Below are 26,677 nucleotides of genomic sequence, written 5' to 3'. Positions count from 1 at the left end.
GTAGATCTGAAGTGATAGTGGGGGAGTCACTGGGCAGGGGAGAGAGGGCTGCTCAGCTTCTCAAAGCTACAGTTGACAATTTTAAAATCTTCAGCTAGTATGGCTCTGATGGCTCTGAGTAATTTTGGGGATTATCTCCATACAACAACAAACCTGTTTTTAAGTTTTTTGTGACTTTCAGATCTTTGGTTCGCTAATCTCCTTTGTCAAAATGTTTTCTTGCCTCCTTGCACAGGACTCTGTCCCCACTTCTTTAAGCCTCTTCCTTGGTATGACAAAGCTGCCTGAGCATTTGACTGCTGTTTAAATGTTTTAGACTGCACATACATGTCCTCACAGAAACTGGAAAGATGTCAGTGAGAGTCAGTCTGAGTTAGATATGTAGATGTCAATGGTAGCAGATCTTCCCTGTTTTTTTACCCCAATAGTTACTCAAATACATAAGGGTGAAATGAATAAACACAATAAAGCAATTAGTATACAATTTTATTATGCAGTATAAAATTATGATAATGTGGATTATATTTGATTTCTGAAAATATCTTTCCTGAAAATCTTGTTATACATTTGATTAAGATCCCATTGTGGAATTATTTTATTTTGAAATCACATTTTGTATTAAAAATAAATCAAAACTGTAATGATCATGATATCGCGGGTAAATGTGGTGAAATAAGGTGGTGTAAAAAAAAACAATTCAACTACAGAAGAATTAATCAGCTCCAAGTCTCATAAAATTAGGAAAAAGATAGGAATGTAAATAATGAGTATGGTTTTATTTTGTATACAATGTGTCATGTACATTCATGTTAAACCTTACAAATGTAAATAATTATTGTTTATTGTCACGTCACATGAAAACACTAGCAACATTCTAAACAATATAATGCAGTTCAGATTCCAAAGATTTAGAGGCGCCCCCCCCCCCCCCCAAGTTATTTATGTCAGTGCAGCAACGAAATATGATTACATATCAGAAAAGTAAAACCTTAAAATGGTTTATGTATTCCCATTATTCTTTCTGACGTTATAAAGCCTCCAAAGAATAGAAGAAATTGAAAGTGTGGTTATTAATGCCACTCCATAAAACATTCATGTCTTTCTACCCTAAAGGTTTAAATATAGGAATCTAAATGAAGCAGGAAGAGGTAGGCTATAAAATAATTGCATGCAGCACAATGAATATATGAATATATAAAATGATTCAAAATTGTTTATTATTTTTACTGTAATTGTCTCTTGATCCAATTACCTTTAAAACATCAGAAACACTTTTTCTTTTTTAATATACACAATCCACGCTTAAACATGTGCTTAATGTACTGAACTGATTATTGTAAAAAAAAAAAAAAAAAAAAAAAAAAAGTCATCACCAGACCTGCAGTGAGAGTCTGATGATGATCTCAGTTTATGTTATTCTGGTCAACAGAGGTAGACAAGCTTTAGGCATTACAAAATACATAAAAGCACAAAACTTTACATTTTAAACATATAAACAATATTCACAAAAGATATCAGTATGTTCCAGGCAGTGTAAAGATTATGTCTAGTGCTTAAAATGCAACAATGTTTCTCATATGCTGCTGGAATTTCCCCCTGAGGATAAGGAGCAATGTGTTTACTTACTATAATTAGTATCGGAATATTTCAAAAAAGCTTTGATGTACTATGAAGTACTACATGATCTATGAAGACTGAATTGGGATTTATTTTCCTCTCCTGCCAAATATTGTGCATTCATCATATTACATATATCCACAATGATGGTAATCGAATTCAGAAGGATGTTTTCTTTTATGAAATGTAGTACTCCATTAAATTACTCCCAGTGACAAATTGCCAGCATCATGCCACTTAAGATCTACTAGGGACCCAGGTTTCACTAGTGTGCTCTGCTACCAGTACCCCACTACCCTGCTGCCATGACTCCACGGGTAAAACATTCAGGCTAGTTAGAACCTCCTGTGAAGTTCTTCCCAACATGCCTTGAACATCACAGACAAAGCGGTAGACATAGCGCTTGCCCGCCGTCTTGTGGATGATGTTTTTATGGTAATAGTAACGAAGGCCACGACTCAGCTTCTCATAGTTCATTTTGGGTTTATTCTTGCACTGGCCCCAGCGCTTGGCCACCTGTTAACACAAAAGAAAAACATACAGGGCTGAAATGAATATTCCTTATACCTCACCTCTTGGATGTGGCCACAATTGCATACAACAGATTTTCGCTAGGCTGTTTTTTCCCTTTCATGTAGCACAATAGGCATCAGGATCTTTGCCAATTATGAGATGATTGCACACTGTGTGTGTGTGTTGTGTGTGTGTGTGTGTGTGTGTGTGTGTGTGTGTGTGTGTGTGTGTGTGTGTGTGTGTGTGCGTGTGTGTGTGTGTGAAGCACCTGACACATCTGAAAATACAGACATCCTTGCCCTAAAAGACATTTAATTTTTATTTAATTTCTAATTTCTTTCTATCTATCTATCTATCTATCTATCTATCTATCTATCTATCTATCTATCTATCTATCTATCTATCTATCTATCTATCTATCAAGAGAGAGAGAAAGAGAGAGACAGAGAGGGAAAGAAGGAAAAAAAACCTCAAAATCCCCTCACCTCTGTGGGGTCGGACATTTTAAATTCCCACCCATCTCCTGTCCAGGATATGAAGGTTCGGCATGCTGAGTCCAGAAGTAACTCCAGTAGAAACTGCCACAACTGAATTGGACCAGAACCTAATCAAAACATGGGTAGAAACAATCATATTAATTCAATTATTTTGTTATATAACTATGAGTATGATGTAAAATATCTGTGTGTTATATTTTGTCTGCCATGTGTTATGAATGAATGTTGGAATTAAGGCAGCATCAAATGGAAAAAAACTTTTTTGAAGAAAGGTTAAACACCTCAGATCTTAAATTTACCAAGGAAATGTAATAAACTAATTTAAAGAGACTTGCACTCAAAAATAAATTTTAATAAAGATCAATTCTGACCTGGATATGCTGACATTCCTGATATTTGGACCTCTCTGTCTGACCGATGAATGTTGGAGTTTTTGCGTTTGACCACACGAGGGCAGTATTGCCCTGTAGAATGAGTCCCGGTGTTTGGTGGACAGGGGTGCGGCTGGGAGGCAGAGAAGCTGGACGAGGACAATTCATGCCAGAAGGACGACGGCTGTTTCTGCTTCTCAGTGTTCAACAGTTCAGCTGGTTGGCCGGGGTAGTTGTGCTGTGCCTCACCTGGAGGCGACAAAGAGTTTAACAATAAGCTCATATAATACAACACTGTGAAATATTATGTATTCTAGTTTAAAATACTTACATTCTAATATATTCCCTCCTTTTCCATTCAGGAAGGAGTTGTGGGCCCCCTCCAAAGCTGGACTAAACTGTCCATTCTGGGGCACTAGGCTCTGGTACATTGGAGACTCCTGGTATGAATTTTGTGGCTGTTCCACCATAAGCCCATCTGCTCAGCCCAAAGAAAATAGCAAAGAGAAAATCCTTAACTGTATTTTTGCAACAGCATACTAGAAAAAATAGAAAGGCAAATTCTCACCATGTTGATATGAGGACCACCAATTAAATTCCTGGTTTGAGTCCATGTTAAAAAGTCCCATGTTGCTTGTGCCTTCTGTGGAAATACAACAAAATATGAGTGGAAAAACACCTATGTTGGACTTGGGATTGAAATTTTAGGATATAATGAAGTTTCACCTTTGGCGTTAAATGAGTGAGAAACTTTTGCTGGATCTGGATAGTTGTTTTCCGCCGTGTACCGTGGCCCCAAAGATTTACTGTCTAACAGAAAAGACAGGTCTTCAGGATAGTCTAAGTGTTAAAACAGAGAAGGGAGTCAGTAAAATATGATAATAACGAGACTGATGAATATCATGCAAAAATAAAATGTCAGAGTGATGTTAACTAGTAGTTCTTAGCACATAGTCACAGTTTATGAAATATATTTGACAAAGAACATGTTACTAATACTAATAATAGTAAAGAGTCTGCTTTCTATCTCAAATTTGTAAGCATTTGGATAGTTTTCAAAAATCTTTTTTTAAAAGTGTGTTTTATTTCAGCTCTGTTCCTTCATACTCAGGCCTCTCTGGCATTTTGAGCGCAAATGATGAAGACACTTTTAATGAAACGAGAGAGCAAGTCGAGAAGGAAACACCAGTGAAGAGAACGACAGAGTAGTGATGGAGAGACAAGGCGGAATTGGAAAAAGGCTCTGAGTCTTCTGGAGGAGGAAGTCTGGAGGAAAGGATTAGGAAAGACAGAGAGGGGAGTGGCTTTAATCTGACCACCCTGTTTCTCCCTGTTCTGCTCTACTTTAGTCCATTTAAGCAGCATTCATGCACACCCAGTGTTCAATCACCCATTATCCTCATACAGCCTGTGAGGTTGACCCCCACCCCCTCCAAGTGTCAAGGTCTGCCTGAGAAAGCTCTGATTTGATGATACAGCCTGTGCACATGCTTCCTGTGTCCTTCAGCTGCACAGGTTGAGAGGAAACAGCTCATGCAAACAGTCCACTAAACTAAAAATGCTACACCACTGTCTGATTTTATGTTAAAGCTGGAAAAGCTATCACGTAGAGGGTCCTACTAGACAGGCAAAAGTCCCAACTCACCATAAGATGCAAAGTCAAAGCCAGCAGGCACTTCCTGTGTTCTGAATTCTTCTGTGTAGTATCCAGTTTGGCAAACCCCCATCTGTGATAAAGGGATTTTGATTACAGCTTTTTCATTTTAAGGTTTATTTTTAGTTTGAATATTAAAGTTAATATTTGGTCTGTATGTAAAGTATAATCTTTAATTAACTTTATTAATTAAATAACCTTAATTTGACACAATTTAGATAAGAATTTAATAAGACTGTTCTTTATGCTTTGAGGTTTGAGTGTCTATAGATTTCTTCGATTTATGCTTTGTTCGCCATCAGAAAATAAGTTCATACAACCCCTTACCTTGATTTTACTGTCTTGGTCGTCAGTGTTTATGTCTCCCCGTGTGATGACAGTGTCCCAAAACATTTCCTTCTTTTCTATTCTATTCTCTTCTCTGTGGCAATCCTGTAATTCTCCTTAAATCTAAATATCTGCCACATCCGCAGCTTTTGGTCAGTGTCTGGTCGAAAAGGGCCTGTTATATATATATACACAGCGTGTATGTGGGCGTGGCTTATTCCTACTGGGTGTCGTGACCAGGTTTGTTTTACAGAACTTGACGTCAGACGGTTCCCGCTCACCCCCAGCCATAACAACAGTCGACTACACACATCCATTCATAAAAGTGGTATCATACCGCTGTTACACAGAGATTTAACATGTTGATTATTAGCTCATTGGAAGCGTGGAACTGTTTACCTCACAGAAAGGAAAATGTAACCCAATTATATGATCTTAAACTAAACTAAACTACGACAAACCTTAGTTTCAAATAGCCTATCAATATTGTTTTCAGAGAATCCTCACACATAAATACCCCCTGCCAAAGAAAAAAAAAAGAATTAACTTTGAATCTGTTGTGTTTTACCAGATGCTCAGAAACAGTGTTGGGTATTCTTTCAGAAAGACCATGTCACAATTTTCCTTTGGGTGTTTGTTTGCCCCTCGTTTCGGCAAAAATGTGAATTCCTTTAAAATTTATATTTAACTCTTTTAAATGGTCTGATTGTGGCAAGCGAAACAACATTGTGAGTTGTTGTATATCTTTCAATTGGATTATTTGACAAAACATCTGTGTAGGCCTATATGAAGTGCGGTTGTTTTTAAAAACTGGCTGAGGGGGAAATCTCGATATCTTTAGAAACCATTTGCCGCAACAATAGACCGTAAAAAAAACACAAGTATTCACTGAAGAAAGTCTGAAATCACGGCATGAGTGGCTGCAGCAGATAAGACCAGGCCCAGGGCCTTATATAAACAAACATCTCTCTCTATCTCTCTCTCTCACACACACACACACACACACACACACACACACACACACACACACACACACACACACACACACACACACACACACACACACAACCATCATCTGGAATAATGGAGCCGGGTGAAATCGTGCGCGTCGGTGGGAGACGTGAGTCGTGATTCGGAACCTGAAAAGACCACAACTGGGATAAAATTACAGCACGAGAGGTGATAAATAACCGACTTACACGGATCCCTAATGACACCGTGTCGCGTGCAAAAGGCGCCAAATCCCCCTGAAAGCTAACAAAACACGTGACTCGTCCAGAACACAAATAAAATCATAAACCTCCGTCATATTATTCATAAAAATCAAAAGTCTAAATCCAAATTTCTGCTTTGAACAACTTCCTCGGAAGAATTTGACCTTCGTTTTGCAACTAGGGACACAGTAATGTGCACGGACAGTTAAAGTGAGTGGATTTTATATATAGTGGAAAAATAAATCTAATATTCTCAATATATTCGAGGAGTTGGGGTAATTCATGCTCTCAGTCACTTAATAAGCAGCTGTTGGCGGGAGTCAACTAAATAACTAAACCAGCGGCTGTCAAGCAAGTAATGTTCTCATCTGTCTAGTGCAAAGTATTATATATATTTGCAAAATAATATGATCAGATTTTAATTTTAGAATTTTGGATCACACACAACAACGACACCTTAACAATAGTCTACTTAATCAAACGATATAAGCAGCTTGGAGTAGTATAAAATAAACTGACACTATTTAGTTTTACTCAGTAAAACCCATTTGAGCATATTTTACCTAGTTACCTTTGCTCCACTGTCAACTCTTCTTTTTAAAACTAAAGGTGCATCTATCTTTTATAACTCAAGTGTTCATTTTGGTTTTATATTATTACAGAATATATCCGAATTGAACATCTCTTCCTTATTATTTGTATTTTTCTTGGCATTGTTTTAACCTCTTTACCTTTTTTTACCTTTTCACTGTTTTGAAAGGCAGTGTGATTTAAACGCGAGAAAAAAAAACCTAGATTTTTATGGTTTAATAATATGCACATATGAACGTTTGCCAACAACACATCTAAACACACAATTGGCTTTTTTCCCTTTGTAGCAACGTGTTGGTTTCTGTGAACAGTGACTTCACTTCCCAGTTTCGTGCTTGAGAGAGAGAGAGAGAGAGAGAGAGAGAGAGAGAGAGAGAGAGAGAGAGAGAGAGAGAGAGAGAGAGAGAGAGAGAGAGAGAGAGAGACTTGCTATCCGGTTATGGTCTTTGAGCAAAATATTGTAACTGCAATGGTTTGCGACATAGACTCTATGCACAATTGCACACATTGACTCGAGGCTAGACAAAAATAACGCCCACAGCCACAAAAACGACTAAATGACAAGTGCGAGGCTCCTACGATGGACTGTACGATAAAAGTAAGTATTTCGGTGCTTTTTACTGCAACTGTTGTTAGCGGGGAGCCTGACAGGCGGCCACCCACACTAGAGGTCTGAGTGAGAGAAGGCGGTGATGCGAGCTCCCCACTCTTTCCTTCTTGTACAAAATTTCCTCTTCCTTCCCGTTAGTGGTTGTATGTGGACTATAATAACACAACTAACCACTACATCTATACAGTCGGCTAAAAACACTAATTGGTGGCCGGGTATTTGCGCAAAGGAGGATTGCAAAATGCGAACGTTTCTTCGACTTTTCCAAACTAAATTCTGCTTTTAATCGGGTTAAGATCGCGCTGCCCTTGAACCGAAAATTAGAACAGCTTAAGCTGACTGACCGTATTGTATATCAGAGAGCTTTACATTTTATTAATGGCAAACAATAGGTTGATGAAGGAATGCGGGAGTTTATTGGCGCCCACAAGACAGGTGTACACGATGGCACGATGGACCGACTGGGAAAAGGAAAATCTCTTTTTAAAGCGATGGAGGATCCGTTTACGATGAGATAACTGGTATTTCTTGCTATATGTCTTTATAGTCTAGATCATTTATATTAAATGCACAATGTTATCCGACAAATAGGCTGATATTTTAATATCGTGTCTTAATTTTGATGCCAAATTAAGGCAACAATCACATTGTAAGGTAGATCTATAGTATACTGTAAACCACAATAGCCTAAGTAAAAAATACAACTATAAAAACTATTGTTGTAAGCCTACGCGCTTGTCATATTTTCCAGTTATAATTTCTTTAGTTAGGCCTGAGGTTCAAACGGGATAGAAATGGGCTAGAGGAGAAAAACAAAAATCGAAAAAAACAGATTATTATTATCATTATTATTATCATTATTATTATTATCATCATTATTATTATTATCATTATTATTATCATTATTATCATTATTATTATTATTATTGTTATTTTAAGTCATGTTTTGCTGTTTCAAAACATCCTTCGGGAAGGATTCCTTGTTGAAAAACATTTGGACAGTTTTTCTGTAGTCAATCGCAGCAGATTGTGTATTTGAGTTTATTTTTGTTTTAATTTATAGCTGTACTTGTCAGGTGTCGTTATCTGAACTTTGCAGGCTTCCGGTCTGAAACCACAAACTTTCCGCACATATTTCCGTTCCGTGAACTCGAAAAAATATCGAAAAGACAACAAAGCTTTGCCACCGTGTGTCGAAGTGGACTGACCCAAGTTGTGCATCCCTTTGGCTTTGTGAGGCCCACAAAAGTCAGAGAGGGAGAGCCGGGGCCATGTTGGGGATTGCTCTTGCGGCCTGCAGAGGCCTTTGTACCTCCGTGCTGTGCAAACCACACCGTTTCTGCAGCAGAGAGCGAGAGAGAGCGAGAGAGAGAGAAAGACCGACAGCGCAGCTGCTCGGGCCTTTGCAAACTCAGCTTGGCACTTTTACTTCTGCTTTTTTTTGCCTCTTATATCTGACAAGAGAAAACACACTTAGATCTACGCCTTTGCAACACGCAGTTGTATAAAAGAGTTTTCTGGTTAAGAGAAACTATTTTCCATTAAAAAATACAGATAATTTCCCTTTCCCTGGGTGATGATTTAAATTTGTGTTTGAAAGATCAAATCATCCACATTTTTAAAAATAATGTCCTGCAGTTTAGGTTTTCACTAAATTCTTCATTTCAACCAAAGTTCAGATACCATTTTTGCAGTTGTGTGTTTTGTGTGTGTGTGTGTGTGTGTGTGTGTGTGTGTGTTTTACATAAATGCGTGTGTGTGGTTTTTTTTATACATTTGTTTTGTGTCACTGAGCAACTGACTAAGGCATTGAACAGGAAGTCAGTTGTGGCCTTCGCAATCAAGCCACATATACATAATATATTTGTATCAAACTCAAAGACAAGGCTGGTGTGTGACTATAGAAGAGACATGCTGTAGTACAGAATAACTGTTTCATTTCTGCATGGAGAAAACTGCTGCTGATTTTAGTTAAGTTAATGAAGTAGAAGACGATATACAATAGAACAGAAGCATGAAGAAATCAGAAGAAGAAATAAACACAAGGGTGATCAAAACAATTGGCTTTAGAATAATAAGATGGACTAATAACCAACATTGATTTTATATACAGTATTAATATACAACATAAAATTTTATTAGCATTCATCAAGCTCTCTAAAAAGGATGACAGATGTGTATAAAGGAACTATAAGTCAGAATACATCAAATTTAACTTTCAATATTGTGCCAATTTGCTTGCTCATTTAAAAGCAACAAGACGCTCAGATCAACCTGAGTGTAAATGTATTATCAGTTTAGCCCCCTATGCATAGTTGTGGTAGACAGTTCCTAGGTAACATTTGAGTTAAGAACAACATGTAGGCCAACCAAAGGAGAAAAACACAACATGAGTGGAGCACTTCGATCAATACTGTTCTTCTGCTGTATGTGATCCCCCCTCATCTTAACCACAGACTTTAAGGCCTGTTTTCCAGCTTTAAAATGACCCATATTTTTACACTGTGCCCCCTCCTACAGCATTTCCTCTCCCTTGGCCTGTGCCAAAAGGTTCTTTTGCACATGGCTGTCAGGTTTCCTGTATACTGCTGAAAAAGCACAGCACTGACGTACGAGGTCCAAAGACAATGCTTGACTCCTCTAAACAAACATGCACTTGCTCCCACTTAGACCACCACCATACAGGCGCTACAGTTAAATTGAGCAGTTTGCCCTCCTAAGTGGGCTGAATTGTACCATGTCAGGGAGGGTTTTAAGGCCTTGCTGTAATATTGAACACAGGAAGACTGACTGAAATCTCGATTAGACTCTTCAGCTCACACCTCCCCCATGATAACACCAATGCTAACGACAAAATAAAGCTGTGGTAAAGCTTACTGATGTTCTTAAGATTAGAATCCTGACTGCCTTTACACTCTATTTTGAATGCTACATATTTTCTAAATGTTATAATATTATAATTCTTATCATTTTACATAGTAAAAGTAGCCAATGTTTATGTCATGTTCCTGTCAAAACAGCTTTGATAAAAATGAACCTCTTGTTCCTGAGGAATAATATACAAAATAACACACACACACACACACACACACACACACACACACACACACACACACATATGTATGTATGTATGTATGTATGTATGTATGTATGTATGTATGTATGTATGTATGTATGTATGTATGTATGTATGTATGTATGTATGTATACATATAGACAAGGTAATAGCTGAATTGTTGACACTTAAATTGACTTTACAGCAGTTGTAAATGTTAGAATGAATGGTTGTTTGACTCTATATGTTAGCTGGTGTCACATACTGTATGTAAAAGTTTTTCCAGCTATTGTGAACATATATAACATATCTAACATTTAACAAAGTGACTGCTGTCATCATGTTGTACAGGAAGCTCTGTCGGTGGTGAGTGAGGAACACCCAATATTTGAACCCACATACCCCACTGGCCAAGTTATGCATATGAAGACTGAGATGACATCGTCTGGAGCATTTAGCCAGGCGTCTAAATCAAGTCCTCAGCCAAATGAGACAGAGTGGGTGGGACCAATGGCACAAAATCCTGGAAAAAGAAACGAACATCTCAATGGGAAAGGGTGAGTCAGAACAAGTTAGGACCACAAGGGAGCACACATCCCCGGATTATCTGACTGAAAATGTCAGTATTCCTAAAATTTCCCAGAAGACTGCGGCAACTTATCATTATCATCATGAAGGAAGCATCGTGTTTTTAAATCAGAATTTTAAAAACAGTTCATGTTTGAAGCCACCTGTCAGATAAATAAATAATAAATGCAAATAAAGATTACATTCTGAATTTCATATTTCATAAAATGTAGTCATTATATTAAATTATGACTACATTTATACCACCTCTATTGCCATTTTTAGTTTATTTTAATACTGATATAAAAGTAAAAATAAATCAAATCAACTTAGGGTTGATTGATGCATTTAAAAATATATACAAAAGATGACAGCACAGCAAGACAGTAACATTTGCATATGATCTCTAACAATTAAAATTTATTTTGGTATAAATATAGATTTGTCATACATTTTAACATTTCAGATTAATATTAATATATGTCATAAATGTATATTTACCTTTAAATATAAATCTTTTGTTTTACATGCAGCAGAAGAAGGTGGTGCTGTTTAAATTTTTTTCTGAGATGCTGCTTTAAGAAATTACTCAATAAAGAGGAAATAAAGTTGCACCAGGCTGAAACTGAAATCTGTAGTATATTACCAAAGATGAAAAATCAACCCACTGGTTTCAATGCAGATGTTAGAGCTATCACTAAAAATGTGTTAGCATAACAACATGTTTAGTTGAATGAATGCCCTTTACATTTCCACAGCCTTCTGCTCAATAATGACCTGATGCTTTCTTCTGTGTGCTAGCCGTGAGTCCCCTGTGGACTGCAGTGTCACCAAGCGCTCCAGACACATGAGCAGCGATAGTGGCCCGATGGTATATCAGCCCTCGTATCCAGATCCCCGAATCAGCCCGCAGACCACCACCCCATCCAACAGTGGCACAGAGGAGAAAAGAGTCATTGTTCCAGCAGGTTAGCTGAGTCACTCAATCACTCTTCACCAATATCAGCTATCATGAGATGCTTTCCTCAGAGTTAGTAGTTTTTACATGAACAGTAACTCTTCATCCCCCCAAACTTCTCCTTTTGTTGGTTAAAACTCTGAAGTGCAAGACCGAAACAGGCACTTAAATACTATTTAAGTGAATGAAGTCACGCCTAAATTTAACCGTGCCACTGACAATAAATACTGCCGGGGTGGGGTGGGGGTGGGCGGGGGCTAGTCCTGCGATGAAGTATTGTGAATATAATTAATCATGCTTTTTCCTGTTTCTGAAATACCATTAATTAGACATTCATATACACTTTGGCTCTTTAAAACTGTTATTGGTCAAACTTTGTAAGTCAGTCTTACAAGCGTTGCACAGTTACTGAAAATACCAACATCCATGGTAATTGCCTAACTATAATGCTACAAAGTTGAAATCTAATAGGTGTATACTAATTATTATTTCTGCATATTCCAATAGTATAATATCTTCTGAACATAAATTTAACAAAAAAGCAGGACAGATCTTCCACAAAGACACCGCAGTATTTCTTTTCATAGGTTTGACTTTGGGGTGTAATGTGACAGTCTGGATTGTGTCACATACCGGTACATAAAACCTGCCAGGTTTTGGGTTTTTTTTCCATTTTGCAACAGCTAAACTGAGAGTACAAAGAAGTTGCCTTTTTCTTTCTAAGATAAACAAAAAAATCATTGACAGAATGGTACATGCTCTCCAAATAGTTTAAATATTTCTTTTTACTTCAATTCAGTATTTCAGGAGACCAAAAATTTAGTTGAAAAGTTGAAGACAATGTTCAGAATCTGAGACCTATATATGTCTATGGTATATTTCAGTGAGTCACAGCTGAGAAGTTTCCTACTTTACATGATTCCCCACAGACATTCAAGAGCCAATTTAAAATCAAGGCCTGTGAACACCAACAAGATTCCACGCGTTTGTCAATAGCACTGAGTATTTCTACTTCATAATACTCGGATGTTGCGTCACAGCAGCATGGGTTAAACAAAGACAAAATCTGAGGGTGTGGTGACTCAAGCTCCTGCTTAATATTACGGGCAATTCAGGGTTATTGTTTGATACTGGAAGTCAGCTCATTTGGGGGTTATATTATACATCCCCATTGACAGACAAACCATTTGTAGACGTGAAATTACTACATGTGCTATTGATCCACAGTTTCTTAAAGCAGAAAAATATTGAGATGGATTTCTTTGTAAACTGATATATTGCTAAAAAAATAAAATAAAATAAAATGTAACTTCTAATGCCTGGGGTTTTATATGGGAAAACATACATGTATCTGTTATTTAGATGTAGAATTCATTTACAATATTATTTTTTTTAAGAATAAAATGTATGTATTAATGGAATACTTCCATTAATACAGTTTGTTTGTAATTGTAGCTACATTTTTGGGGGGCAAAAATTGTTAGACTCATGATTTTCCCACCATCAGTGTTGCCACTTCCCTTATCCCTAAATGTTTGTTTGTAATGAAAGTGTTTTGAAATTTTGCAATGAATTTGAAACACAAACTGCATTTTTTTATGTAACAAAGTGAACAGAATGGAAAGAAAGTAAAAATTATTTTGCTGATTATTTACCTTCATTTTTCAAACTGAGATAATGAAAATGTTAATATTGGCATCAGTACTTTGTAGTCTACAAACCAATCATGTTCATTCACGAATCATTTATATCATCAAGGTAAATATCTTTAAGCAGTTTATATATATATTCAAGATTCAAGATGTACTTTATTCATCCCCGTAGGGAAATTGAATTGTAGTAGCAGCCTAACGTGGATTAATATAACTGTGTAGGTTTTGTATTTACAAAGTATAGAAATAGAATAAATAAATACAAATAAGATTAGAACGTTATAAGCATATACTGTATACAGCATATATTATAAGAATATATATATATATATATATATAATATATACATATTATAAGCATTATAAGCATATATACATAAATATAGAATAAAATAGAAATAAAATTACAACATTAACATTAGACAATTATTGTTATTGGCTGGGTTAAGATGAATTATAGAGTCTGATGGCGGACGGCAGGAATGACTTCCTGTACCGTTCCGTAGAGCAGCGAGGCTGCAGGAGTCTGCTGCTGAAGCTGCTTCTCAGTTTGTCCACTGTGTTATGGAGGGGGTGGGAGGGATTGTCCATGATTGTCCGCAGTTTCAACACTATCCTGTCCCTCACCACCTCGTCCAAGTTTGCAAGTTTAAATCCAACAACAGACCCTGCCTTTTTAATGAGTTTGTTGAGTCTGTTGGCATCCTTTGCTTTAATGCCTGCTCCCCAGCACACTACAGCAAAGAAGATGGTGCTAGCCATGACAGACTGGTAGAATATGTGGAGCATCCTGCTGCAAACACTGAAGGACCTGAGTCTCCTAAGGAAATAGAATCTGCTCATGGCCTTCTTGTAGACAGCATTGGTGTTTGTGGACCACTCCAGTTTATTGTCCAGCTGAACACCCAGGAACCTGTAAAGTGGGACTATTTCCACATCTTTCCCACTAATGCAGACTGGGGAGGGTGGGGACTTGCCTTTACTGAAATCCACCACCATCTCCTTCATCTTGGACACATTGAGCTGCAGGTGGTTCTCCCTGCTCCACCTAACAAAACTCTCCACAAGGTCCCTGTATTCATCCTCTTGTCCATTCTCCACACATCCGACTATGACTGTGCCATCCGAGTACTTCTGAAGAAGTCAAGAAGTCAGCTGTGTAGGTGGTGAACAGAAAGGGGGAGAGCACAGTTCCTTGGGGAGCCCCTGTGTTGCTCATCAGGGGGTCGGACACACAGCTCCGCAGTCTCACAAACTGTGGTCGACCTGTCAGGTAGTCCTCGATCCAAGTATATACTATAGTATAATATATATATATATCCCGAGTGATAGCAACATCAGGAAGAAGGAACACGAGAAGCTGGAGAAGTACCAAGGGCTGAAGGAGGAGATAGAGAGAATGTGGGGCATGAAGGTAACAGTGGTCCCAGTGGTGATCAGGACACTAGGGGCAGGGGCTCCAACAGATACCAGGAACCACATCAGAGATCTCTGTCCAGAAGAGCACAGTCCTTGGAACAGCCAAGATCCTGCGCAGAACCCTCAGACTCCCAGGCCTCTGGTAGAGGACCCGAGTCTGAAGGAAGGAGGCACCGCCCAGGAGGGCGAGGAAGAGATTTTATATATATATATATATCTTATATAATATATCTTTTCACTATCTAAAAATATCACATACATTCATATATACATCAGCTACACATGTGAAATTGTTGAAATTTCATCCCGCTATGAATATTTAAGTTCAGCACTGAAAAGTTGTTGATCTTATTCCTAAGTAAAAACATTATACTCATTTGGGGATTTAAAGGGACATTAAATGGTAATTTAAGACTTCTGTAGAAAAGATAAGTTTGTAGTATCTTCTGCCTGTTAGTAGTATTATGAAGACCTCTTTCAGCCACAAAGTTTAAACCACCTAAAACATTTCTTCCTCATCAGATCCTGAAGTTTGGACACAGGACCACGTGCGACAGTGGCTAGACTGGGCCATCAAGGAGTATGTCCTGGAGGAGGTAGATGTCATGCTCTTCCAAGCTCTGGATGGCAAAGCCCTATGCAAAATGACCAAGGACGACATGATGCGTCTTACATCAGCATACAATGCCGACATTTTGCTCTCACACCTCAACTACCTCAGGCAGAGTAAGTCCTGTCCCATCTATTCCTGCTGCTTTAAAAGTATTATGATTTTATTATTATTTATTATTGCCACAAAAGGTCTGCTATTACTTTATTTCAGCATTTACCATTCTTAGCATAAAATCACTTTTTACTAAGTAACAATTCAAATCATCACTATTTTTTAACTGTCAAGCTAATTTCTTGGGAAGGCAAAAGGTGATTAAATAACACAAATTTGGGACAAAACTATGATTTCAATTCACTAATGTTTAAAAGAGAATCATTCACTTCATTTCTATATAGGCAGCCAATTTCCGTAAAGAGTTCAAAGTCACTTTTCCATGTCGTCATAAACACTAAAAAGCCTGGATATATGATTTTAATTACATAGTTTACTTTTTTCCCCAGGCAGTCCCACCTTCTCATACTCCACAACTCCCACCAACAACATACCGCCACAACAGCCCAGACTACAAGTGAAAGCAGGTGAGCTTGAAAACTGTCTTTACACCTTTTGCCTTTAAGGAGTCTAAAATCTGCTACATTTCCCAAGTATTTTCTCTTTTAATACCGCAGACTCACCATGTTGAGAAACCGTATTTTGCAGGAAGGCACCTGTTTAGCATTAAAGGTGTAAGTGACACCTGTGTTTTCTCACACTTATAAGAAAACAAAAAAGACTACTCAACATCGTAGGAACATCTTGGCACAACACTGACCTCAGATGGCAAAACGTTGACCAAAGTCCAAAACACAACAGCCAGTTTTAGACAGGAAACAGCTGCACCGGTGCAGGAAATGGGGAGTGGGTCTTGATCTTGGTACACAATTCACAATCTTCTGGTGACACAAGTAGTCTGAACAAAAAGCCATATGCTCAAGAAAGTGTAGGTTAGCTGCAGAACTGCAGAATTGTGTAGTCCTGGTCTCTGTTTACTGACTTCCTTCCTGCTTTGGTTGCACTGTCCACTTCAACGTTTCTTTTTGCCACAGGAATAAGATTGTCTAGTCTAATCTCTCCATTGGTGTGTTTGTGAATATGTGCAGAGAGCTGTTTTGATGAAATTAGCCGCAGAAACAACTGGCCAGCTAATACTGTGACTACAGTGTCAAAAGGTAAATTTATACAGAATGAAAGCCAAAATTCTGATGTTAGTTTAAGCTTAATAAAAATCACTGTTACCATAGGAATAGCCTCTTTTCCTTCACAAGGCCGAATGTAAGCATTTCTTGTTTAACTTTAAGGTCCGTCCATGGAGCACCAAAACAGCACCAGAGTAACTGATTCTGCCCCACGGATTGTTCCAGGTATGAACAACATTGTTACATTATAGGAGAACCATTCAGAACCTGTAGTTACAGCAGTTACAGCTATAATACCAGGTAAAATACCATTAAAACTCCCAGAACCAATTTTTCCTCAACCTAACATTAAAAACAACCATTTATGCTAAGAGTCAAATATAGACAACTCTGACTCTTAACATTTTAAAAAGTTTGACCAAGTAATATGATGCAACATTTAAAAAAAGAAAACAAGTCACCCATCTGAAAAATCACAACATAAATTTAAATTTACCAGTTCATCTATCCTCCAAATGCATATCTTTGGACTGCTTGGATGAACATGGAGTACCCAGAGAGAACACACAGCGATTCAACCCAGAACCCCCATGCCATGCTAAAAGGAACATTTGGTTTTAACTTGATTATGAGGAGAAATCATTAAATGCAATTTTATGTGTCTTTTTTTCCTTACTACTTTACAGATCCATATCAGACATTAGGCCCTCTTAGCAGTCAACTAGCCAACCCAGGTAAGAATCTCAACCAATGCAAATTTAAACAAGAAGACATAAATGAGGCCTTTACACTGTGGGACACATGATTTAAAAAAAGGCTGACACACTTGCTACCTTTCCAAAATGGTGTTAATATCAAGCAACACCTGTTTTGTCCTCAAAATTGCAATTTTTAGTTAACGCAAATCAGGCCTCCCTCTCACCCAATGATTATTTGCCCTACTGTTTTCTCACAGAAGACCAAGTCCTCACATCATCCAAGACCCGAACAGGCAAACAAACTTCATTCAAGCTCCCTGACCCCAGCGCTCACAGGCCTGTGGGTAGGTTTCTTCCCTGATGTTAGCCACTTTTTCCAAACCACACAGTGAAAAGGTCACATTTAAGAGAAAACTACATAAAATCAATGTGTCTGAGATGCAGCGTAACTGCAGGGTAATGGAAGCTAGGTGAAGTTGCTGGAATCATCAGATACAGTAGTTCTAGACAACTTTCTCACATTTATAATTCCTGCACAGTAAAAGCTATTGTTGATATACAGTATTTGCTTAATGTCAAACCATAAATTCAGCAGACGATTTCATAACTCCTCTTGATTTTCCAGGTTCAGGGCAGATCCAACTCTGGCAATTCCTATTGGAGCTGCTGTCTGACAGCAACAACTCTGGTATAATTACATGGGAGGGCACCAATGGCGAGTTCAAAATGACAGACCCAGATGAGGTGGCAAAGCGTTGGGGTGAACGCAAGAGTAAGCCAAACATGAACTATGACAAGCTAAGCCGTGCTCTTCGCTACTACTACGACAAGAACATCATGACAAAGGTGCACGGCAAACGCTACGCTTACAAATTTGACTTCCAGGGCATCTCGCAGGCTCACCAGAACCACCCAGCAGAAGGAGCGATTGTAAAGTACCAAACAGATGTATCTTATCTTCAGCCCTACCATAGCCACCAACCCAAAATGAACTTCATGGGTGGCCACCCATCACCACTCCCCGTCTCCCCAGGCAATTTCTTTGCCCCCCCATCAACCTACTGGAACTCAACCAACAGCCCTATCTACCCAGGTTCAGCTATGACCAGGCATCCCAGCACCCACTCTCACCTGAGCTCATACTACTGAGAAAAAAAAAGGCTTTTCATAATGGACACAAACGTACATATGGACCAGCTGAACCCTGTCCAAACCAAGGTCGATATGACGCTACAGTCTATTTCCACAGGGCATTATAATGATGTCTCTTATTGTTGCTTTAAAAAATTGACAAAACGAGACTGAATCAACTCATATTTACTCATACTGAAAAGAAAAGATATATTCTCGCCAAGATTTTCATGAATATACTGTTCATTTATATTGTTGTCATTATGAACCTGATGTTATTTTGTAAGTGTTAATATTTGTTAGATAGTACTTTGATAAAGGCATTCATTTTAGCATTTATGATTGAATAACATATGTTTGTTCTTAATAGGTCAAATCCGCTTCACATTTACTGACCAAATATTTGTAAAGGAAACTATGTAAATTAAGACTTTCAATGTAGCAATATAACATTTATTCTGGATGTAAAGCTATTAAATGATAAATGCTTGTTCCAAAAATAAAATAAAAACAAAAATTTCCAAGAGCAGCATTTCTTTCATTCATTGATAAACATGATCCCTTTTAAATGTTTCACATGGCCAGAGAACACTATGTAAATGAGAAGGTTGATATCACTTTCATAACAAATCAATTTAGGCCTGGCTACAATTTGTTTGAATAACTGTCTATGAGGTAATAAAATATTTTTTTCACAAAATTTGATCATTTGTCAAATTAATATGAAATAACTTATTAGTTTTGAGGTAAAAGCAAAGACCTTAGAAGGTCTTAGACTCAGACCCAGTTAACCACACCTGGGTTGTCTTTGCTGTAGAACCTTCTCAAAAAGAGAGATTTGACCTATTTACACAACTTGGACATTATTTCTGTGAGCTTGGTGAGAAATAAGTGTTTAAAACAAAGACTATTAAATGTGAGCTTTATTGATCAAACACAAAAATATCCTCAAATATTGTGCGAGGCATTGTGATCTCCTTCACATTCATTTCTGCCTGCTCTACTTCTTTAATCATTGTTGCCTCTCCATTTTCAGGCCACTCCAAAGTTGTCACCATGTTGTCCAGCTTGTCCACTATAGCCTCCAAAGTCCCCGTAGGTTGGAGAATTGTTCTCCAGGGAGTCTTTTTTTTGGTAGACTGCGGTTGGACTGTTGTTGTAGTGCTACTGATGGTGGTGGAAATAGTTGTCCTCTTTGGGGATATAAATTTCACTTCAGACTTTACCGTCAATGACTTGCTGCTGATCATTTCAGCCACTGGAAGAAAGTTGAGATGTCATATTAGATTTTATTTTTGACAGGATGCATGACAGAATAAAGATACTTGAGTTCTACGCTGTACGCTGACCTGCTGACCTCCGACCCTGCTGACCCACTCTACTCTTATACCAGCAGCTTGTACTATGAATGTATCTCGATGATCTCTGCCTATTCTTTCCTCTACCTGTCCTCCCCCCTTCTTCTCTCCCTCTACCCAGCCAGCCAGCAGCAGGATGGTCCCCCTACATGAGCCTGGTCCTGCTCAAGATATCTTCCTGTTAAAGGGGAGTTTTTCCTTGCCACTATTGCTTGTTGGGGGTCAGGCCCTGGGATTCTGGAAAGTGCCTAGAGACAACTTTGATCGTAACAGATGCTAAAGATTGATTGATTGATGAGTAGCAGGGATTTGTATGTGAATTTTATGTTGGAGATGTTTTTTTTCATTTCACACATGAACAAAAGTCAATGAAATTACTGGTATGTGATGAAAGATAAAATATATTAATGCTAAATTTAAAATGTTGTGCTGTTGTACTTAGCATCATGGAAATGCAAACATTAATCTGCTGTATGGTTTTGCAGCCTGTGGATGTTGTGCTTTCCGAGCATGTGTCTGTATAGGTTCTCATGAGTACTCCAAATACAACTTTTCTAAGAAGTCAAGTGTGGGTCCCTTATGATCAATTGACGATCTCTCCAAGAGGCTGAGAACACCCCATGACCCGAATTAGGTTTAAACAACAGTTATCAGGAAGATGATTATCTCAACATGCACAAGGGAACAAAAATAGTTATTAAATAGTCTTGTCAAAAAACACTAAGAAAATAGGTAAGCGCATCCTTTTGGATAATTACTGCAAGAGCAATTACCTTTCAGTTGGAAATAAGTTATTTAAGCCCAACTGATGCAATGAGTAGCTTCTTATTTGTTAACCAACCATGTCAAAATACACATTTCTGGTCATGGAAAAGATGCTGGACTGCACATAAAACGTCAAATGAGATTGCATAAGCTACTAAAATTTAGTTAAGAATTGTCCAACGCATTATTAAAAACTGGATGGGGAATGGGAAACCATTGTCTTCAAGGAAGAAACGTGGCCAAGAAAACATCCTCAATGATCATGACTGGCGATCAATTAAATGTTTGATGAAATCACATCACAGAAACAGCAGTAGAACTCAGGGTGATGTTTAATCATGAAAGTAAGAGCATTTCCACATGCATAATGCAAAGGAAACTCAGCGATGGTGACTGAACAGCTGTGCAGCCTTAAGAAACCACTAATCACTGAAGCAAAGGGTTCGATTTGGTAGGGAGCATAAAGAAACGACTGTTAAGCAATGGACTCGTAGTCTGATGAATCCAGATGAATTTGATGCATTTGTCACGTCTAGCGCCCACTGTATAAGCCTGTGGGGCAGTACTATTAGCTGGGTTAGTCAGGCCTAGGTCCAGCAACATTATCTGCCCAAAGAATGAGGTCAACTGATTACCTAAATTATCTAAATGACCAGAATATTCCATCAATGCATTTTTTTCTTCCATCAGGACACAGGCAAATTCCAAGATGACAATGCCGTGAATTAACTGGCGAGGTTAGTATTAGAGTTTGTGACCTTTTAATTGATGGGAAATGATTGGCCAGGCAGTTAAATTCAATTAGGAATTTTAATTAGAAATTTCCTCCATTCAAAATAATTAATTAAGTGGAGGTGAACAATGATATAATATTAAATATTTCCAAAACAAAGGAGATTGTGATAGACTTTAGTCATCTCTCTCTCTCTTTCATTGTAAATTTCTGGGTCTTACTATCATCAAAAATCTGACCGGGCATTTCAATAACAGCATTGTTATTAAAAAATATCTCCAAAGAAAAACTAAAGGAATTCACTTTAAACTCTCTGAACAGAATTGTCAAACCTCTGGTGTTGACCTGCCAGATTTTGAAGTCACCTACAGCACCAGGCTTCTGCGATGTGCCTTAAACACTGAAAACGACCCCACTGGTCACCTTGCCACTGCTCTATTCATTCCTCTCCCATCGGGCAGTATCACGTGAACAAATGTTCGTCCTCCAGGCATATAAGCTGTCCCTTTCCTAGTGCTGTATGTAGCCTAAACAACTTAAAATTGTGCACTTCATTTTATGCATGTTAAATTATACTCATGCACTCGGTCAGTCAATCGATGCCTGAAGGCACTAGCGTTATGCAGCTGGTAGTGTATTTCAGGTATTTTTCCTAGGTGTCTGTCGACCTATACTTTGTCTATGTTTCTCTATTTATTGTATTATTACAGGTTTAAACAATGCTGTCTAAGTGTTCTGTTTGAGCTCTTGCAAATCCTCTAATGTGGTCTCTTTTCTGCAAATGGCACAGTATCTGACTCTGACTTGAAACAAATTCACATCTATTTGACTTTAAAAAAAAAAAAAAAAGTAAATAATGATAGGAAAGTTTTTGAATAATTGAAAGACTGACCTGTGGAGGCAGAAGAGATACAGATGGAGTCACAGCAGGTGCATACCGACTCTGATCCGTGGAGCTCAACCCATCTGAAGAAAATTTTATAAAAAATATTATTCTCACTGTTCAGCAAATACACTGCTCAAAAAAATTTGAGGAACACTTTTTTTTTTTCCCCAGAGTATAGGAACCTATCAGTCAAACTTCTGGGATATTGATCTGGTCAGTTAAGTAGCAGAGGGGGTTGTTAATCAGTTTCTGCTGCTTTGTTGTTAATGAAATCAAAAACAGGTAAAATCAGAGGGGCAACAATGAGACAGCCCCCAAAACAGGAATGGCTTTCCAGGTTGAGGCCACTGATAACTTTTTTCCCACCTCATCTCTTTTGGCTGATTTTTTACTGACTTTCTCCTGCTGTAGTTATTCATTTGGCTTGGATCAACATCTCTGTTGATAGCATGGTGCGGTACCTGGACACTACAGAAGTTGCACAAGTAGTCCAACTCCTCCAGGATGGCACATCAATACGTGCCGTTGCAAGGTTTGCTGTGTCCCCAGCACAGTCTCAAGAGCATGGAGGAGATTCCAGGAGACAGGTAGTTACTCCAGGAGAGCTGGACAGGGCCATAGAAGGTCCTTAAACCCTCAGCAGGATCAGTATCTGTTCCTTTGTGCAAGGAGGAACAGGATGAGCACTGCCAGAGCCCTACAAAATGACCAGCAGGCCACTGGTGTGAATGTTTCTGACCAAACATTCAGAAACAGGCTCCATGAGGGTGGCCTGAGGGCCCAACGTCCTGTAGTGGGCCCTGTGCTCACTGCCCGGCACCGTAGAGCTCAATTGGCATTTGCCATAGACCACCAGAATTGGCAACTACGCCACTGGCGCCCTGTGCTCTTCACCGATGAGAGCAGGTTCAACCTGAGCACATGCGACAGACGTGAAAGGGTCTGGAGATGCCGTGGAGAATGTTATGCTGGCTGCAAGATCATTCAGCATGACCGGTTTGGTGGTGGGTCAATGATGGTCTGGGGAGGCATATGCCTGGAAGAACGCACAGACCTCTACAGGTTAGATAATGTCACCCTGATTGCTATTAGGTATCGGGATGAAATCCATGGACCCATTCTCAGAACCTACGCTGGTGCAGTGGGACCTGGGTTCCTCCTGGTCCACGACAATGCCCGACCTCATGTGGCTAGAGTATGCAGGCAGTTCCTGGAGGATGAAGGAATTGATACCATTGACTGGCCCCCACATTCAACTGACCTAAATCCAACGTTGTCAGGCATGCGTACAAGCATGTGGGGGCCACACAAACTACTGAGAATCATTTTGCGTTGCTACAATGACATTTTGGCAAAATGGACCAGTCTGCTGCATCATTTTTTCACTTTCATTTTTGTGGTGTCTTTGCTTTCTCACCTCTCGGGTGATCATTTTCATTTCTATCAAATTATGTGGCATAATTTTGTTACTAATACATCACCTACTTTTTTTTATCAGGAAATATATTCAAGATAATTTTCCCCCCATTTAGATCTGATTTGTTTTTGAAGTGTTCCTCTAATTTTTTGAGCAGTGTAGTTGGAAATCATAAATGTAAAACAAAAATATCTTACCTTCCAGTGTGGCTGTCATAGTTGCAGGACTTGGCTGTGGGCGTTGGGGTAGAATAGTCTACACTCATGCTGCAGTGCATGTAGAGACGCTAGCAACGAACACAGTAGCACAGAAGAGTACATGAACAATAAAATAACCACTTTTGGTAAAGACAGCGACAAAGATGTTGAAATGTGATCCTTTTGTCCTATCATGGATAATGTCCGCCACCCTCTGCACACTGTCATCCACAGCCAGAGAAGCCTGATCAGCCAGAGGCTGCGCCTCCCCAAGTTCAGGACAAACAGACTGGGGAACTCATTCATCCCCCGAGCCATCAGACTGTTCAACTCCTCACTGGGGGGGGAGTAGGGCCAACAGAAGGACTGGAATAACACTGGAATAACATGATACTGTGACATCTATTCATTCAGTTCATTCATCCATCTATTCATTTATTTACATTTTTATATTTATATTGTATTTTTAATTTATTCTATTTTATTTCTTATTTTATTATCTTTAATAGGTTTAATGGTGTGTAATGGTGGTGGGTAATTTTGTACAGTGCTGTATGTTTTTTTGGAGATGCTAATTTCCCTGATGGACACCCCCTAAAGGGATCAATAAAGTACTCAATCAATCAATCAATCAATCAATCAATCAATCAATCTTTTGTTCTTTGTGACTCACCTTGTGAGATATTCCCTTGAACAAGAAAGCATCCACAGAGAACCGTACAATGTTATTTTTGTATAGGATGAATCTGGAATGGTTGTCTTTGCTTTCAACCATACACCTTTAAAATGGGAGTAGAAATCCAAATATCAAGAGCTTTTTTAAATGCAGTAGTCTTTTTTTCTACATAATACTAAATGACAGTGTATTAATAAGATTGAGAGGTGTTTTACCCAGAGTTGTTCACCACTGGAAACTGAGGAGAGGAACTGTAGGATTTTTCTGGGGTTGCATAACAAAGGTGGATGTAAAGTCTTTCATTTTGGGAAATAGGTGACGCTTCAGCCTGAAAATACATGGGCATCCCCAAAACATACTGTCCAGGTGGAGAAAGCCTCTCCCATTGAGCTGAAAATGAAAAAAGAAAGTCAGAGATCAGTAATATCTGTTTAATAAAGAATGTAACCAACAACAAGATATGTTTTTAGCTAAGAAATCTGTAAGGAATGATCATCCATGTTGTACCATTCAGTGGAGTCAAAATGAATTGTACCACATTCTTCAAAGGTTTAAAGACCTTTTGAATCTCCATCTTGGGAGTGTAGCCAATTTTGTAGGTATACAGGTATCTAAAAGGCAAATTTAAAAAAACAAAAAAAAACAGAATTAGCAAGAGGATTTTTGGTTTTATCTGCAACAATAATATGCAATAGCTTACCTGTTAAAATAACATGCAACAGACATGGTAAAAGAGACGGCTCGCCTGATTGGTCCTTGAATCTTTGGTACGTCATATTTTAGCGTGTTTATATAGACTACTTGGTTATTAGTTACCTGGGGGGGAACCACAGGTATACAATAAAAACGACAGTCTGTGGCATGGCAAACGAAAGAAACAATTGTAACATGCAGTAGAAGATGGAGGGTTAATTTGGAAGAAAAACATGACTGTACTAGATGTATCCTGTGTCACAACTATAATTTGACCTCACCGTGCGCTTGGTTCCACACATGCCAATGTCATATTCAAAATAGAGGTAATCTTTGCTGTATTCATTGGCGTGGCATGTTCCGAGTTTGACGTGCAGATGTGGACCACTGCCCAGAATGCTCCTGTGCACTCGCACCACCATTGTTTTCTCCCTGCACGAAACTTTTACGGGAACACCTGAATCTGTGGGCGGACCGATTGTTATCGTATTCAAAAGCGGGAGCAGGATTTCCCGAACCTGTTCAGGTAAAGTTTCCTGACCAGTCCCTCTGGCTGGTGAAAAGTGCTCCTTGTCTACCAGCATCTGTGAGTCCACAAACACTGGAAGGTGCAGGTATGGCGGTGGCAGCGTCGGGTTTTCTCTTCGGGAAACTTCCCTTATTGCCCATTTTTTTTTATCTTCAGATGATGGATTTGTTTCTCCGTGAGCGGAAGTCAACATCGGCAATAATAAAAACAGTGATACGATAACCATAGTCCCGGAAGACGTATTCAAAAAAGTGTAATCTATATAATAAAGTGTGTCGTTGAAGTCAAGTCAAAGAAACGTTCTCGCATTTGGTTTAATCAAAGTCACCTGTTATCCACCTGAATCAGGGGTGCTCATTACGTCGATCGCGATCTACCGGTCGATCGCGGAGGTAGTACTGGTCGATCGCATCGTGGCATTAAAAAATATCAGCCTATCATTTAACTCATCACTTGATTTATATACAGGGCAGCCAGTTAGATGACAACTGAATTTGAAATTCAGGTGACCAATCAAGCGCAAACAACGGCGCTCAGTGCCGCAGAATTTACGATGTCAGCCTATCATCAATCCCGTTACTTGATTGACATACAGGGCAACCAGTCAGAAGCGCTCAGCTATTCAGCGAATTACCTCTGATTTTAAGCCATCGCTAAAGCTTATGGTCATCAAAATGAATGAGGGAGCGGGACCAATTAAGAAGACAAAAACATATCACTTTCATACAGAATGGGAGGTGGACTTCTTTCACGATGTCATTT

At 38.7% G+C, this 26,677-nt stretch overlaps 3 protein-coding genes across 6 annotated transcripts; 1 reads left to right on the top strand and 2 right to left on the bottom strand.

Moving 5' to 3' along the window:
• Positions 1-1,195: 1,195 nt before the first annotated feature.
• On the bottom strand, positions 1,196-5,252 carry etsrp (ETS1-related protein). Of its 2 annotated transcripts, none has more exons than XM_011618204.2 (8): positions 4,980-5,252; positions 4,644-4,725; positions 3,725-3,808; positions 3,567-3,641; positions 3,330-3,476; positions 2,999-3,247; positions 2,616-2,734; positions 1,196-2,133 (listed from the first exon to the last, which is right to left on the bottom strand). In XM_011618204.2, the coding sequence occupies exons 1-8, from the start codon at positions 5,043-5,045 to the stop codon at positions 1,855-1,857; spliced, it is 1,101 nt and encodes a 366-aa protein (XP_011616506.1). In that variant the 5' UTR covers positions 5,046-5,252; the 3' UTR covers positions 1,196-1,854. The 2 variants fall into 2 exon arrangements, with proteins under 2 accessions (XP_011616506.1, XP_003977164.2); XM_003977115.3 differs by having other exon boundaries at positions 3,725-3,838; positions 4,980-5,251.
• A 1,974-nt stretch (positions 5,253-7,226) lies between these two features.
• Positions 7,227-19,185, top strand: fli1rs (Fli-1 proto-oncogene, ETS transcription factor-related sequence). Of its 3 annotated transcripts, none has more exons than XM_011618202.2 (10): positions 7,227-7,382; positions 10,801-11,006; positions 11,818-11,984; positions 15,567-15,770; positions 16,158-16,235; positions 16,797-16,865; positions 16,995-17,057; positions 17,519-17,566; positions 17,788-17,874; positions 18,156-19,185. In XM_011618202.2, the coding sequence occupies exons 1-10, from the start codon at positions 7,365-7,367 to the stop codon at positions 18,677-18,679; spliced, it is 1,464 nt and encodes a 487-aa protein (XP_011616504.1). In that variant the 5' UTR covers positions 7,227-7,364; the 3' UTR covers positions 18,680-19,185. The 3 variants fall into 3 exon arrangements, with proteins under 3 accessions (XP_011616504.1, XP_003977148.1, XP_011616505.1); XM_011618203.2 differs by lacking the exon at positions 7,227-7,382 and adding an exon at positions 7,417-7,915; XM_003977099.3 differs by lacking the exon at positions 17,788-17,874 and having other exon boundaries at positions 7,365-7,382; positions 18,156-18,679.
• Positions 19,186-19,566: 381 nt separating this feature from the next.
• zp3d.2 (zona pellucida glycoprotein 3d tandem duplicate 2) lies at positions 19,567-26,377 on the bottom strand. The gene is made up of 8 exons (XM_003977114.3): positions 25,668-26,377; positions 25,394-25,509; positions 25,201-25,304; positions 24,909-25,083; positions 24,691-24,796; positions 24,018-24,106; positions 22,410-22,483; positions 19,567-19,919 (listed from the first exon to the last, which is right to left on the bottom strand). Exons 1-8 carry the CDS (start codon positions 26,139-26,141, stop codon positions 19,585-19,587), a joined length of 1,473 nt encoding a protein of 490 aa, XP_003977163.2. The 5' UTR covers positions 26,142-26,377; the 3' UTR covers positions 19,567-19,584.
• Between the last annotated feature and the right edge of the window lie 300 nt (positions 26,378-26,677).

This window comes from Takifugu rubripes, chromosome 7 (assembly GCF_901000725.2).
Source record: "Takifugu rubripes chromosome 7, fTakRub1.2, whole genome shotgun sequence".
NCBI lineage: Eukaryota > Metazoa > Chordata > Actinopteri > Tetraodontiformes > Tetraodontidae > Takifugu > Takifugu rubripes.
This window is presented reverse-complemented; position numbering and strand designations above follow the sequence as displayed.